This window comes from Urtica dioica, chromosome 2, assembly GCF_054948205.1.
Source record: "Urtica dioica subsp. dioica isolate 48M chromosome 2, U.dioica_male_clone48M_v1_H2, whole genome shotgun sequence".
Lineage (NCBI taxonomy): Eukaryota > Viridiplantae > Streptophyta > Magnoliopsida > Rosales > Urticaceae > Urtica > Urtica dioica.
Window position 1 is genome coordinate 53,226,928 of NC_142757.1, and position 17,225 is coordinate 53,244,152.

The 17,225-nt window shown below is 33.4% G+C and overlaps 2 protein-coding genes across 2 annotated transcripts; both read right to left on the reverse strand.

Moving 5' to 3' along the window:
• Window positions 1–4,658: 4,658 nt before the first annotated feature.
• LOC149405629 (heavy metal-associated isoprenylated plant protein 39-like) lies at window positions 4,659–6,761 on the reverse strand. The gene is made up of 3 exons (XM_089607366.1): window positions 6,431–6,761; window positions 6,045–6,120; window positions 4,659–5,292 (listed from the first exon to the last, which is right to left on the reverse strand). The coding sequence occupies exons 1-3, from the start codon at window positions 6,434–6,436 to the stop codon at window positions 4,967–4,969; spliced, it is 408 nt and encodes a 135-aa protein (XP_089463492.1). The 5' UTR covers window positions 6,437–6,761; the 3' UTR covers window positions 4,659–4,966.
• A 7,604-nt stretch (window positions 6,762–14,365) lies between these two features.
• On the reverse strand, window positions 14,366–15,980 carry LOC149405630 (small ribosomal subunit protein uS19x-like). The gene is made up of 4 exons (XM_089607379.1): window positions 15,837–15,980; window positions 15,600–15,748; window positions 15,449–15,506; window positions 14,366–14,806 (listed from the first exon to the last, which is right to left on the reverse strand). The coding sequence occupies exons 1-4, from the start codon at window positions 15,837–15,839 to the stop codon at window positions 14,558–14,560; spliced, it is 459 nt and encodes a 152-aa protein (XP_089463505.1). The 5' UTR covers window positions 15,840–15,980; the 3' UTR covers window positions 14,366–14,557.
• Between the last annotated feature and the right edge of the window lie 1,245 nt (window positions 15,981–17,225).

Sequence of the window (17,225 nt, forward strand, 5' to 3'; positions counted from 1 at the left end):
GATCTAATGCATGATTATATATATATATATATATATATATATATATATATATATATATATATATATATATTGTGAGATTGGCTCCTCTAATTATTAGGTGTTTTTTTTTGCCTAATATGTAAATGGTTCTGATGATCAGGTAATTCATGAAGATTGGTAGTTATATATTGTTATTGGTATGAGTTCATATAGAATGTGTGGTTTTTTTTCCTTTCCAAAAATAATGTGACATAAAAGATTGCATGTTATCAAAATATGTGTAGAAAAAATTAGTTGAGGGTTCGAGACATAGTACCCCGCTAATGCTAGAAAAATCATAAATAATATTCATTAGAAACAAAAGAAAAGGAATAAACAATAAACGTACGTTAAATAATAATCTATGTATGAGATTCCAATATATATATATATATATATATATATATATATATATATATGTATGAGATTCCAATATATATATATATGATAATATGAATGTATATATATATATATGAATGTATATATCTTTTAGTGTTATATATATATATGATAATATGAATGTATATATATATATATATGAATGTATATATCTTTTAGTGAGATATGATATTGTTGTTATTTTATATCTTATTTTATTTCTGGATTTATATTAAGGCCCCATAAATTTTTCTTAATTTTTCATTTCATATCATAGTCGACATGCTCTACATGTTTTCGCTATTTGGATTCAATATTAGAATTTGATAAGTGAAAAGCCATTTTAATGTGGAGTTATTTCCTTTGCAATCTTCAAAAGTCATAACAGTGTATGACTCAAAATTCTTTCTTCTCAAGTTTTAAATCAACCAAATATATGAGCTTGCACTGCATATTCAAACAAAAATATACATTAAATTCTTAAAGGGTTTGACATTTTATGTATTGTGTTTACGATTCGCAGAATCATTTGTCATTACAAATAAGAACTTCGATTTTTTCCAACATGTCAAAATCAATTATAGTCACGCTTTTGTAATAAAATATTGTTTCGTGCGAATAATATAATATGTATAAGAGAGAGAGAGAGAGAGAGAGAGAGAGAGAGAGAGAGAGAGATAGAGAGAGAGAGAGAGAGACACGCAAGTGGGGCTCCTAAAGAGAAATTTTATTTTCTAGATCTAATAGTTATGAAAATATCTCAATTAGATCCACTAATTTAAAAATATCTAAAATTGGACTTTTAAACCAATTTCGGACGGAAATACCCTTGCAAGACCATATAACATTTTTTTACAAAAGTTCATTCACTATGGAAATCCGACCAAATCCGATAAAATCCGACCAAATCCGATAAAATCCGACCGAATCCGATGATATTCATCCAAAATTTCTAGAGTTTTTAAGAACCTTAAAACCTATTTTTTTCGTCCAAATCTCATTCAAATCAACATAAAATCACTAATAAGCACTAAAATCGTGTATTCTATCAATCCTACACTAATAAAACCATGAAAAAAAAAACATAAAAATCTAACATTTTTTGTCATTTTGAGTTATGGCACTTTGAGAGCTTGACAACCACCAACGTCGGAAGGAGATGGTCGGATTTGGAAGGAGCCGGTCGGATTTGGAAGGTGGGCCGGTTGGATTTGATGGAGAAAGTCGTATTTTTCTTGTTTCGGTCGGATTTTGGGAGAGAAAGAGAGAGAAAGTGAGAAATTGACAGTGAAAGAGATGAGGTGTGTGAGAGAGAGGGTACATTTGAACTGTGGGTATTTTTGTCCGAAATTGGTACAAAAGTCCAATTTTGGATATTTCTTAACTAGTGAGTCTAATTGAGATATTTTCATTACTTTAGGGTCTAGAAAATGAAATTTCTCTTCCTAAACCTACAAAAAGAAATGAGAAATTGTCTCATTTGTCACCAATTTCATAACATTTTCTCACTTTCCTCCAAAAGACTAATTTGACAAAAAAATGCCACCATTTATGTCAACAATGTTGACATTTATGTCAACAATATAACATTTTCTCACTTTTCTCCAAAAGACTAATTTGACAAAAAAATGCCACCATTTATGTCAACAATGTAAATGTCAACATTGTTGACATCTATTAGTAAAGGGCAAAAATAGATGTCAACATTGTTGACAAAGATGCTGGCATTATGGGTCAAATTAGTCTTTTGGTGGAAAGTGGAAAAATATTATGAAATTTGTGACAAACGAATTAATTTCTCAAAAGAAATCCATATAATTAAAATATTCTGTTAATTAAATAATCCTTAGCCAGCCGTAGATAACATCAGCTATTACGTAATTTTTAATAATATGTAGAAAGGTTAAAATGATTAAATAATGATGAAAGTAATTATCATGACGTTGTTGTAATATTCCACTTTCACAATTTTATTTTTTAATATTTATTTCTGTTTTTTTTTTTTACCAAGTCGCTATTCGGTGAATAGATAGAGAGGCCTTTATTAGCAGCCACCAGCTAGAAAAAGCGTACCTCAAATTATAAATTTAATAACCTTACAAGTTACATCTACCAAATCATTTTTGATATGTACAATACGTAATTCATATATGCAATGCATGTAAGAAATTGGAATCATCATATATTCCTAAATAAATAAAAATAAAAATTAAATCCAATCAAAGTCAATGCTTCATATGGATCAAGAATAGTAGGTAATGTCACTTCAAAAAAAAAAAAAAAAAAGAATAGTAGGTAATGTTGGCCAACTTATTATTTTAAGATTTCTATATTAACCATAAAATGTATTTGTGATATAATTTATTGAAATTTTTATCCCGCCTTTCGGTTTTATAGAAAAATTAGTTGACGAGGTGTACACACGACTCACGAGTACTGCAAACCTTCGCGCTAAATACTTTTCTTAAGCATGCTCTTTGCCAAATTTGTGATGGAAAATACTTCGGTATTATTCCTTCTTTGTGATGGAAAATTTGCATGTAAAAATTTTTGCGCCATAGACTACAAGCATAAATTTATCTATACAAAAAAAAAAAAAATTTATCGAAATAATATATCTAATGCACCCATAATATATCGATACATACAAGTAGACTATCTACCAAAGGATACCTACATATATTTTCATTTTATTTTATTTTATAAAAGAGTAGAGTTTGCCTAGACGTAGTCTTTTAATATAAAATACAAAAAAATAAAAAATATAATAATATTTAATAGCGAATTTTAATTCTGAAAATGTTGGTTTATAAAACATTGATTGCACCACTATGATCTACTATTTTCGAATACAATGAACAAATACGATCCAGTTTCAGTAGTTTTGTTCGCACTCGATAATAAGGCAAATATAACATCAATTGTGTAGCGTATAGATATTTTGTTCATATACATGAACTTTGATTTCTCTCTCTTCCATCTCAAAACCGAGCAAAACAGATCCCGTTCTAGTCTACGTTTGAAATTAACAAAAAAAAAAAAAAAAAAAAGTTCTGAAAATTGGGTATCAATGGGTAGTCATTCTTCAACTTATATGCTTTGTTGGAACACAATCCTTCAACTTCGAAGAGAAAGAACATCGAATTTTGTTCTGGTAAGCTCTTAGTCCTATTTCTTGGTTTCCTAGTTGATATCTCCGGTCATGCCCATGTGCGTTCGATATCACAAAAAAATGTAAGTAATTGAGGTTCGGATCGATACTATAGACTCTCATTTTTCCCAAATAGTTTGTACGAAAGCCTCAAGACATGCATTCGAAATATCATCTCCGCCAAATAATATCAGGTAGAGCATATTTTTTTGAATTGTCTATATTTCATATCCTGATTGGGCGAGCCCAATTTATTGACATCTAATCCTACGTAAAAAAAATAAAGAATTGGGCAATTCTTTTCTAGGATAGAAAACAAATTTTAACATGAATATAAAATTTATAACGTGAATTTAGTTTGTAAAATAGGGATTATAGTAATGTTGTTATTCGATTTCATGCCCAAAAAATGAAATAGCTAAACAAATTGATGTTGTAAAAACTAAGAACAACACAGAAGACTTCATGCGCATCTCATTTGAGGGCCATAATTGTAGTTTTGTTTTGTAGATTTCAACTTTTTCTCAATTGAGTGGTGCAATTGTAATTAAATATTACAAAAATGAATTCAGGCATATCACATCCGCTCGGAAAATTGTCGTTTTTACTATAGACACGAATTTAGGCATATCTTATATGTGTGCCACAACTGTAAATACGTTCCAAACAAGGTAATTAGAAATGTCATTTGAGTGGTGTAGTTGTAATAACCGACTAACTTCCATTTCTATTCAAGTGACACATTCGTTAAAACTCGGACCTAATCTCTAGTGAACTTTGTATAATTCAACATGGAGTCTGAAAGAGAGAAGATGTGAGAAATAAGAAAAGATATGTATGAGTACTGAAAATGTAAATACTATGTTTGTATGACTCAAAATTGTTGCACATCGACATTATATGAACAATAAATACTCGGATGAGGTATCTAATGTTTCTCAATAAATACTCGCATTGGATTTTGCGCCGCCCCAAAAACATTTTTCTAACTATAATCATACCCAACCATCTTATTCGAGGTTTTTTAAAGTCCAACGTAATGAATATCGCCCAGTTCTAATTCGATGCTTCAAATATTCTTAAAATTATAATACCTACCAATATTATTGAATAAACTTTCAATATTGAGGAATTGCCATAATTAATAATCTCAAATTTATTACATTTGGGTCCATCCATGTAAATTTAAAATCAGAAAAACAAAAGTTACATGGCCCATCAATTAATAATTCATACTCTGTAGTCTTCTATACATCACATAAAATTCCAAATAAATCTTCATGAGCAAGAAGAAGGAACTATATATACATTTATTTGACAAAAATCCCTCTTGTTCCAATATTTTATACTCAAATAAACCCCACAAAAACATGTACAAAAAAAAAAAAATACATGTAAGGATTGCTACGTGACATCTAATTAACAAATAACACAAGCATTTGGATTTTCCTCTATACTATGGACGTGGTAGTATTGTGTCATGTATGGATTGTAAGCTCTATAAGCCTTGATAAGATCGGCTATTTGTTCTTTCTCGTCCTTAGGCTTTTCACCTTCTTTTTTGGCCTCCTCTTTTTTGGGTTCTTCTTTTTTACCCTCTTCCTTCTTCTCTTCCTTCGCGGGTCCCACGGAGACTATCTCTGTGAACCACGACTTCCGGAGCTTTTCGACGATCTCCACCGGGTCTACGGCCCCAATTATGGTCAATTTTTTTTCTTTCATATCCATCGAAAGGGAATCAATGCCTGCAAAATTAATGATAATAAGAAAAATAATGTCACACCACGAACGCTCTTTTTATTATTAATAAAAAAAATGTTTTATATATAATTTTAGAACTCAATCTGAAAAAAAAAAAAAAAAAAAGTTTGTGTGAGCAAAAGACACAAGAACATTAACAAGTGTATTTTTTTCATGGTTTTTTGTAGCATATTCTCTGGCATCTACAATTTTATATAACAATAATTTGTTTTAGGTAGTCATTTCACTGGTTCTTTTTAATATTTTAGCTCAATTTTCATTTTATTTAAAAAAAATATCTCAATAAATTAATTTAACTAAAGAGTTAATTTAGCTAATTTAATTTATTAGGGGTTGGTGGGCTAATTTAGATATTTTCCTCGAAAAATTTGGTGTAGGGTAATCGAATTTATTTTAATACCATCTTTACACTAATTTTATATTTTTTTTTCATTATTATTTAAGAGTTTGATTAAGTGGAAAAAGATAGGTACCAAAAGAAAAGTTATGATCCTTTTTAAAGCTAGGATGAGTAAATTTTATTTTGAATATTTCATCTGTAGCTGACATGTGTATCAAATACATTGGACATCGAAACACGAATTACAAAATAATTTAGTGATCTATGTAATTACAAAATAATCTTTAAACTTTATTATATGGATGAATTTTAAGTGGCATCTAAAGGATCATAGTTTTTATAATTTATGATACTTTTGAGATGAAAACTTTATTTTAAAGGCCTTTGGTTTCGAACCTGAAAGGCAAGAGACTTTTCTTAAAGCCTTTTGCTTTGCCTTGTCGTCATGTAAATCCAATTTCACCACTACTTTCTGCAACGAGAAAATAGACAATATTGATTAGATTAATTAATAATATATATGTCCTCTATTTTATAACAAAGTATTGGTTCTGTTAATCTTTGCAAATTTATGTTATGATAGCAGATCTTTTACCAAAGCTATTTTCAAACATGAATCATAGATTTCTTAATCCACACAATCAAATTAACAATAAAGAAGAGGAATTATAAATAAGAAGCTAAGAAGGCAATTACCAAGAAATTCAACACTAACAACTCATATATCTTAATTGATAAGATATATATAAAGCTAATAAAGAGTTGGTTTCAGGGAATTTCACCTTCATTTTCCACTTGAGTTCAGAAGCTTAGCTCTTGAAAAAGACCTTCTTGAGTTTATTATAGAAGAAAAAATATATATTACAAAGAAGTGATGAAAGATAGTCCAAGATGAAATGAAAGAGAAAGACTTTTATATAAAACGCTGAAGAAGAAGAAGAAGAAGAAGAAGAAGAAGGCTCTGAGAAAGAGAGAAAATAATACTTTTTCGCTTGTGAAAGAGAGATAAATAGACAATTAATTTGTAGGAATTGGAAAGGCCAAAGAAAGCAACTAACCGGAATTTTTGAAATATATTACGTGAACATAAACGGAGTCAAACAAACGATATGAGGAAAAATGAAATTGGTGGAGTTGAATTAATTATTTAACTTTGTAGGGGTGAGAAAAAGTCAAGCGGTTTTTTGGACTCTTAGAATTTTCTGGAACAACGCGCTAGCTCCGTCGCTATATTGAAGAATGTTATTAAATTTATGTATTTAAATAAATCGATCATCTAAAGTCTAAACATAAAAAAGGACAAATAAAATGTAAGAAATGACCATTTTCATTTCATTTATTAATTTTATTTTACACCGTAAATAAATAAAAAAAATATTTTTTTATTTATAGTGTAATCGTATATTAAAATTCGAGTTCTCTAACTATATAGTTTACTTGAAACGTCGGAATTGTTTTTATACAATGTTTTGTTGATAATTAAAAATTAATCACTCTTATTATCAATTAAAATTTCACGCTATCAAACTAATTATTTGACAACATTTTTATCACTTGCCATAAATTGTCACAATATATAGTTTGCTTGAAACATCGAAATTGTTTTTATAATATGTTTTGTTTATAATTAAAATTAATCGCTCTTATTATCAATTAAATTGTCACGTTATAAAACTAATTATTTGACATTTTTTTAACACTTGCCATAAGATGACTAATGAATAATAACTAACTATGACTAAAATACAATTGCCAATGTGGCTTCGTTAAATATGATTAGGTTAAAATTCAAAACATTATGATCACGAGGAATGTTTTATGTTTAACAATTAAATGCCGTTACTGCTTTTTCATTGGCGAGGACCTCCCAAAAGATGGATTGCAAATTACTATTACAGGGATTTTCTGCAAAGAAGCGGGACGTCTTTATCAACGAATTATGTAGTCATCAATATTCATTATTTGTCATTATCCTTATCATTATTGTCATCATTATTAAATATAAACGTTTTTGGTTTCTATTCATGTTATAAGGAAATCTCATGAAATTGTTATAGTTACTCAATAATCTTAAGTGGAATGTTCTAGCTCATTAATTTTAGTACTTAAAAAGGTTAGAAAACAAATTAAGTTAGCTATTATTTTGTATATACTCAAAATGTCAGCAAAAACCACAACAACGCTAACACCAAAGAGAAATTAATTTCTTTGTAAGATTTATAGACTTCTAAAAATATTAATAATAAATAATTAAATCTAGGAAGATCACTATTTAGTTACACACAAGAAAATGGGAATTTTGTTTTTTGCTGCTCAAAATGCCTCACTTTTTTTTTTTTGAGCTATACGCTTATATTCTATTACAAATCTGTTTCAAAATCAACGTCTTTTTTTAATGTTCAATTCTATGTATATATGCGCTATTATGCCATTTTTTTTTTCTCAAGCAACTCATATAGTAATAGTAATGATTTATTTTTTGGATCAATAAATAATTATCTTTTATACGAAACGCAGAAATGTATTCACAATGCTAAAAGTGTTACCATATATATACGATGCATCAAATATATTTAAAAACGATGTAAAATGGATAAAATAGCCATGCTATATAGTCTAGTCGGGGACGTAGTTTTTTTTTTTTTTGAGGAAGCGTGGTCGGCGCCACGAAATATCATAGAAGCTCTCACGTATGGCGGAGGAAAACCGTGGTTACAAAGATAAGAATGAAACAGAAACCAACGGTAAAGAAACAAACAAACTCAAACAACAAGGCCCTAGGAGGCCGTGCGGGACCTCAACTCGCGATCATCGGTCCGAATGGCCTCCTCCGAACAAGGCGGGACTAAACCCAGTCAGGTCGAAGACGAGCGATGGTTAACCGCATAGCGCGCTAAGTTATGAGCTGCAACATTACAAAGACGAGAAATATGCATAATGCTAAAAACCTCGAGCTCCCGCACCTCTCTGAAGATGAGGTGCAAGATCGTCCCAAGCTCTGTCGCAGGCGTCGCGCCCTCGTCGATCCACCTCACCACCCCCAAGCAGTCAGACTGGATCTCCGCTCTCCTGCCACCGACACTGCGAATTAGCTCTATGCCACAGAGGACAGCATACGCTTCCGCAAGCTGGGGGGAGAACCCCATAGCTCGGAAAAGCGTCTGCGAGGCGATCACCTCTCCGGTGTGGTCTCGAACTATACAACCGACACCGAAGCCTCCACGGTCGCGAGCAAGCGCCGCGTCGACATTAATCGAGAGGGTCCCGTCCCTTTGGGGGGTCCATCTGGGGGTCGTAGTCGCCCTCGTGCTCGGCTGGGTCTCTCCAACCATAGCAGCTCTGTACTCCTCGAGGAAGCTCACCGTCCACTGGACAAGTTGTGGCTGGCTCCAAGCTGATCTCCCGGTTAAGACATTGTTCCTGTGGTTCCAAAGTTCCCAAATAATAGTAATGAAAAGCTCATGGAAACGAACCTCAAGGGTCTCCGTCGCTCTGAGGATAGCGTCGAAAACATCGCCGTCTCTGAAAGGCGGAAGAATGTGGCTGAAGCCCACCTCTTTCCAGACTCTCCTGTTCCACCTGCAACCCCAAAACGCGTGGAAAAAAGTCTCTCTCGCCTCCTGACAGACAGGGCAGCTGTCGTCAGAGGTGATCCTCTTCTTGGCTAAGACTGCTCTGGCTGGGATCTGGCCTAAACAAACTCGCCAACAGAAGAGTTTCACCTTAGGAGGAACTCTCAGCTGCCAGAACTTCGTCCACCACTTCTCCATCACCGTCGGATCTGAAGAGCTGGCGATCGGAGTACTGGCTCTCGCCATCGCGACACGGAAGCCGCTCTTGACGGAGTACTCTCCGTTCTCAGTGAAATGCCAACGACGCACGTCAGGAGTACCCTCACCACCACATGGAATGCTCAGGATAGCCGCAGCGTCCTCCTCCCCGAACATCGCTGTAATAAGATCGACGTCCCAGCTACCGTCGAAACGCATAAGCTCAGCAACCCGCATATCGGGGGGAATCCAAGGGGGATCAATCCAGGTGGCAGGCCTGTCCCTCGGAACCCAACTGTCGGCCATGACCAACACAGACTCCCCGTCCCCGATCCGCCATCTCGAACCGGACTGAATGATCTCACGTCCCCAAAGAAGACTGCGCCATATGGAAGAGCTACAAGAGCCAGGGAGAGCCGTCATAATATCACCGTCAGGGAAGTAGCTTAGCCTATAGACTCGTCCTACCAGACTATCCGGTCTCCTGAGAAGCCTCCAGACACTCTTAGCCAGAAGGGCCTGGTTGGACTTCTCCAGATCTCTGAAGCCCATCCCGCCCTCTGACTTATGTCTCGTGAGATCCTCCCACCTGCACCAGTGGATCTTCCTCATCGCCGTTCCACCCCCCCCCCCCCCCCCCCCCCCCACCTCCCCCCCCCCCCCCCCCCCACCAGAATCTGGCAATCGCCGAATGGATGTCCCTAATCAAGCGCAGCGGGATCTTGTGGCATGAGGCAACGTAGCTGGGGATCGACTGAAGGACGGACTTAATGAGAACCTCTCTACCGGCCTGCGAGAGGGCGAGGCCGTTCCAACTCTTAATTTTATCCCAAACACGGTCTCTCACAAACCTAAAGAGCTCCGTCGTCTTCCGACCAGTGAACGCCGGAAGTCCCAGATATCGCTTATGACACTCCGTCCTCCTAACTCCTAGGATCTGAGCCAAAGCCTCACCCTCCTCATCTCTGACATCCGCACCGAAACAGACATCGGACTTTTGAAAGTTCACCATCTGGCCCGAGGCCTCTGAATAAGTCCGTAAAATGTCTGTAACCCTCTCGCACTCGTCAGGTATTGCACGACAGAAAACCATGCTATCATCCGCAAAAAGAAGGTGGGACACGTGAAGTTCTCGAAATCGGACTCCTGAAATCGCTCCAGTGTCCTCGCTCGCTCGAAAGAGGCTCCAACCTACCTTTCGTCTGCTCCTGGATCTGCCTCCCCTATTTCGGGAAAAGCTGTCTCTGTACCTTCGGCCGCTACCCATTTTAAGGGTTTGGGGGCTCCTCATGCTTTTAACCCTAATATCGGCCCAATGGAGTGCGAGAGGGTTACAGCTCACTCGCTCGCTCGCTCGAAAATAAATATAATCCCAATGGACTAGCTAGTTTATTAACTAATGATATTTCTCAACAATATTGAATGGGTTTTGGAAGTTCACTTTTTTTAGAAAATTATTGTCTGACCATTGAAAGGACTATGGTTATTGTCATTCATTATTAATTATGGTAGGGACATTATGAAATTAATTATTGGGGCCAAATTCGTTTGCATGGGAAAAAATAAGGTCGGCAATAATAGTTGGGAACAGGAAAAGAAGAAAAAAAATGATAGACAAAACTCAAAATAAAATTGCAAAAACTAGTAATTAGGTTGCTTACAGCATCAATAAAAATATATTCATATCGATACAAATATTTATAATAGGCTAGGACTAACCTCTTTGAAAACACCTCTATAAAATTAATTAAATACGATGGATGTCCAATTAAGGTTTATATTCCATCAAGTCGGCGACTTGTATGTTTACTTTCATCTACTATAACACAATTATTCTCTTATATTTAATGAATTATTTATAATATTTACAAGCTCATTCAGGGTCTCAACTCTCAAGGATAGCAAATAATTTAAGAAATGTGTTTTTCTGTAACTTGAAAGCAATTTTTTTTTTTCTCAAGAGTAAATGACCCTTTGTAGTAGCCAACCTAAAGTCCTATTATAATCAAGTCCGATCAAAACCTACATGAATTGTATATTTCACTCAACGAGAAAGAGTAGATAAATTTTCAAAATGTACAATGATGAATGATAATAATTTCCCTCTATCATTGAATAATCAGACAGAACCCATTTTTCATGGACTTTTTAAAATCGTACAAGACATGTCGTGTACTGCAGAAATGCCTGCATTTTTCCTATTCGATATAGTGGATCGTAACATGTTAAAATAGTCACTACAAAGTACAAACAGATCAATAAAAGAGAATAAGTGAAAGAAGAGAAACGACAAACATATGCTACAGAACGAAATTTTGTGTTATGCTTCAGAATTCAGATAGAGATATTCCTAGAAGAACCACCAAAAGAGATGAGCTTTGGTAATCCAACTTTTGCAAAATTGCATTTCAAGTATTTTTTTTTTTTTTTTAGTACGCATTTCAAGTTTTAAATAAAGCCAGTTTTTTTTTTTCTTCATTTTGTCCGTATATGTAAATGGGCACAATGATAAAAATAAAATAAAAAAGAGTTAAAAACAAAAAAAGAAATTAATTAGCTAAACATCAATTCATCATGTAAAGTACAACATCATTACATCATGATAAGTTATATATCCGCACAAGCAATTGAATAAAGTGTCCATAGCCAATTTAAACGTTTGTTTTTCTAAATTAGTCAACATTTCGTAAATTTTAAATAAATAATTACTATATTTTATTTACGTTTATTTACATGCGTATATTTACAAAAAATACTCATAAATATCCAAAAAGTTTTGAATTTATTTATGGGTATTTTTGTAAATATACACTTATAAATAAAATGCAGTGGTTACTTTTTTAAGATTTACGAAACGTTGATTATTTTGTTAAACTCAAACGTTTAAGTTGACTATTTTGCTAATTTTTTGTTGAATTAATGCCAAAATAGATTAAAAAAGAAGAGAGAAAAACATACGAATCATCTCATTTGACAATTCTTATTGTTGGTCACAATACTATGTTTTGTTTATCTACGATTTCCATTAATGCCACGTTGGAACTCTCTCAAAGTCTATCTCTTCATGACAAAATTTTAAACAAAAACAAAAAAAACAAAAAAAACAAAAAAAAAAAAAAAATTCTGAAAACAACAAAACGCCTTTTAAACGACATGATCACCCAAAGCCTTGGGATCAACTAATTATTATCCACTAAAGACATTATTGGCGTGGTTGTGAGCGTGACACAAAATAAAAAAGATACAATAATTGTAAAACAAAAGTTTTGGGGAATTTGATTTTATTGGGTCTGGTTTTTTTTTTTTTTTGGTGTGGTACTTGGGCAGTGACTTCGACTTGTAAAGATGAGCGAGCAATGTATAGTGCTTCCTCAACTGAAGATGCGTTTTGAAGCTTCGCTATATCCACAATTGGCTGACTCTTTGCTAGTTTAGGCAGAAGTTGAAATTCCTACCAAAAAAAAAAAAACAAATAAAAAACTTTATGTCAATTGTATATGAAATTAGTAACGTACTGGAATAGAAGACATAATATATTTGCCCTCATCTAGTGCCTGTCTCAAATCTCAATTATATATTCACTAGTTACCAAATTATCATATTTTTTATGAGAAAAAAACGAGATACTCGTAGATGACTGAAACATCAAATATTAGAGACAAAAAATTTAACCAATTTCAAGATCAATTGAGTAGCTGATAATTTTAATATCAGAGGGTACATGGACCAACACCGGCGTTCGAAAAAAACAGTAAAGTGAATATAAATAGGAAGAAGAAAAGAAAAGAAAAAAAAACCTTAATGCTAGTTTGAAATATAAATTTTAAGTTTGATCAAATGTTGTTTCAGCTTGTTTTAAGTAAAATTAAGTATTATAAAAATTGTTTTAGGCTATATCAAGTATCTGATGATCAGTAGCAGACCTGATTTATCTTAATTTTTAAGGTCGAACTGCTTTAAAATGAGTTATTGTCTCATAGCAATATGAATGTGCCTTTCATCTACAGCTTATTGCATGTGCTTTATTCAAAGAAAAAGATCTAAATTTTTTCATGTCTTCTTTTGTAAAGCTAGAAGCAACTAGGACCAGCAACGAGTACGATCGTGAGCGGATTCACCTATTCTGTTACTCGTACCCGTTTCGCAATATACCCGTTAACTCGTTATTTCTAACGGGACGGGTAACAGGTGTCAAAAGTTTGCACCCATTACCCTTTACAGCTTTTTTTTATTATTTTTTTATTCTAAAATGTCTAATTATACAATTACATAACCCATTGAGAAGGAACCTTTTTTTTAAAAAAAAAGTCAATTAAACTAAATGACGTCTTCAGACTTATATAAAGTACAATATTAGACGAAAATTACACTGTATAATATAGACCTATAAATATATATATATATATATATATATATATATATATATATATATTTATATAGATATAACCACAGTATAATGCATATACATATTCATATACATGCTCTCTATTCATGTTAAATAAAATGTGTTTAACTTCCAGTGTATTATTAACTAGGCTTTTCTATTTAGTTATATTATTAATTATTTTTATCGGGTCGGATTAACGGGTTGACGGGATCGGATTAACGGGTTGAAGGGGTGTAATGATATATTCGGGCAATACCCGTTTACCTGTTAACCCATTTTGAACAGGTATTACCCAACCCGTCAAGATCGGTAACAAGCGGGTTAGCGAGTGTCGGGTAATATTGCCATTCCTAGAAGCAACTCGAGTTTTCTGTGTAGTAGCGACATTCCGCAGCGGCTCTTCCTGTACCAAGAAGCTTCCTCCGTTCCAAGCCGCGGAGACCATAGAGTACGACAAATGAAATCCACTGAAAAAATTACTTTAAAATGAAATCCACAGTTTTTTAGAGAGATACTTGGCATCTTATATCACATAAAACAACATTGTAAATACAGAGATATTCCAGGTTCAAGTAATCTAAATCATCATCATAACTCAGTATATCCCCATGGCAAAAAAACAATCAACATTCAACACAAACAAAAATAATCTGAAGCTAATCAACTGTATTGGAGCAGTAGTCTGTATAACCTCAACAAATTAAAAACAAAAAAACAAAAACTGGATTGACATTTCCTCGGAGACAAGGTCTTCACTTGAGCGGGATGAACCTGGAAGAGTGAGTGGCTCCGATACCGGGCCTACCGTGCTTGACAGGCTTGTACGAGATCGAGAACTCGGCGAGGTAGTGTCCGATCATCTCGGGCTTGATCTCAACTTGGTTGAAGGTCTTTCCGTTGTAGACTCCGATCACGCTTCCGATCATCTCTGGGACGATGATCATGTTGCGGAGGTGGGTCCGCACCGGCTCTGGCTTCTCGCCTGGCGGGGCCTCCCTTTTCTGTTTCACATCATCATCGGGCAGCAACATTTATATCACACGAAATTAAAAAAAAAAAAAGGGGGGGGCTCGACTTTTTACTGCAATATAATGAAGTTGTAGCAATATTAAGATACTACCCCTTTTGACGCAATACCATCTTCCCATTTCAACGAAATAATAAAAGGACATCCGCAAAACTCATTTACTTTCAAATACAGAGATAATCTACAAACAGAGATTTTTATTGTTTAAGTTTCTCTAATAAATCAGCAATCCAAAAGATTACCTAGAACACAAACCCCAAGGGATTGGTATAGTGTTAAGGGTGATTCTTGAGACCTTAAGAGTCGCCGGTTCAATAATTTCAGAGCCTCGTGGACTTGGCACTTAGTTGTGATTATAGGATTCAAAAAGTACCTAATTTAATTATGAGAAAACTACCCTATAGTAAAATCCTAAACTCAATGCAGAACCATGTCTCATTGGAAAGGAAAAAAAAAACAAAGCAACAAATCACATAATTCCTTGTGAAAGCAAGAGCATCATTTCTCTTACCCAAACACTGTGGGCTCGTGAATATCAGTCTCATTGAAACCCTAATTCCTAAAACAAACATTACATTGAAGTCATTTACAGACAAGTTATTGAAGGAAAGCTTACAGCCTTGCGGAGCTTTTTTATCAAAGCCATGGGCTTGCGCTTCAAACCCCTCTGGAACCTAAAACAAATCACATAAAACATACATTATTTTTATTCTACAAAACAACACAATCCTTAAACCACGTGAATAAAGCTTTAAAAAAAAAAATACCTTCTGCGAGCACGGGCAGTGAAGAGCTTGACGAGCTCGTCGGTGGACATGTCAAGAAGAGAGTCCAAATCGACTCCTCTGAAACTGAACTTCTTGAACGTCCTCTTCTTCGGAACTCCGGCCACAGCCACTTCGGGTTCAACATCCGCCTGAGAGATAAACACGTAAACATATATATAGAGAGAGAAAGAGAGAATCGGAAGAAGAACAAGAGTCGGAAATCGTCGCCGGTCTCACCATGATTGGTTGTTGAGCTCTGTAAACCCTAATTCTCCGCACAGATTCGAATCGATCGTTTTCTTCGATGCGACGAAACCCTAAAAAGTGAAAACAACATTATATTGTCATGCCTAGACCCAATTCGGATAGATCGGTAGGCCCAATTATCTGCAAAACCCGGTGCTCTATTATTATTGGGGAAATTACACAAATTATTCATTAAAGATAGTAATTCTCTAAATATGTACATCATTTTATATTCTATCAATAAATAACTCTTGATTTTATTTCATGTAATTTTTTCGTTCTCTTAAATGAAACTATTAACAGCAAGAAAGAGTGAAATGAAAAACATAAAGATTAGTTAGTTCCCTAAAAAATATATATCTTTATATATATATATATATATATATATATATATATATATATAAAGATATATATATATAAAGATCAAATAAAACTACAAACAACTAGAAACCGGATGCACTATATTTTATTGGGGAAATTACACGAATTATATAAACCTAGTAATTCTCTAAATATGTGCATCATTTTCAAATATTCTATCAATAACTCTTGATTTCATTTATTGAAATTTTGTCGTTCTTTTAAATGAAACTATTAACCGCAAGAAAGAAAGAGTGAAATGAAAAACATAAAGATCAAATAAAACTACAAACAACTAGAAAAGAATTGTAAAGTAAATTATTTTAAAAATAAATAATGAGAATTCAGAATTTTCAAAAGATAATAATAAGTTTAAAATGAGTTTGCTCAGATAATTTTAATTTTTTTATTAAGGCCTTTATTTAAAGCTTCCGTAAAGGTTAGTAGTGATAAATTTCTTGAAATATACTTTTTAAATTTCATAAAATATCATTATTTTATTTACATTTTTTTTAGATTTATATTCCTAGAAAGAAAAACCAAAAGAGGTAATCCAACTTCTGCAAAGTTGCATTTCAAGTGAGAAATTTCATAACATAACGTAGAAACCTCTTAAAATATGAAATATCAAGAATGAACATCTTACTTGTAAAATATTTTGAAATGAACTTTGACCACAAAATCGACAAATATATGAAATTTCATTCTAATCTATCGCAATTTTTCAAAATTAATACAAATTAATGTAAATTGAGGAAACGACGACTCATTATAACAGTAGTTACTACAAAAAGAGTCGCTATTGCTTGTAAATAAAATAAATTTTGATAAATTACGATGAATTATGATGATAATCAAAGGTCATTAGAAGTCATTGTAATTCATCTTATTTTATCGAAATTTATGTGAATTAAAAGCAACAGCGACTCTTTTTGTAATTGTTGTTGCCAAAAAGGGTCGTCGTTTCCTCAATTGGATAAATTACCATAAAATAAGATGAAATTTAATATTTTTCCATGA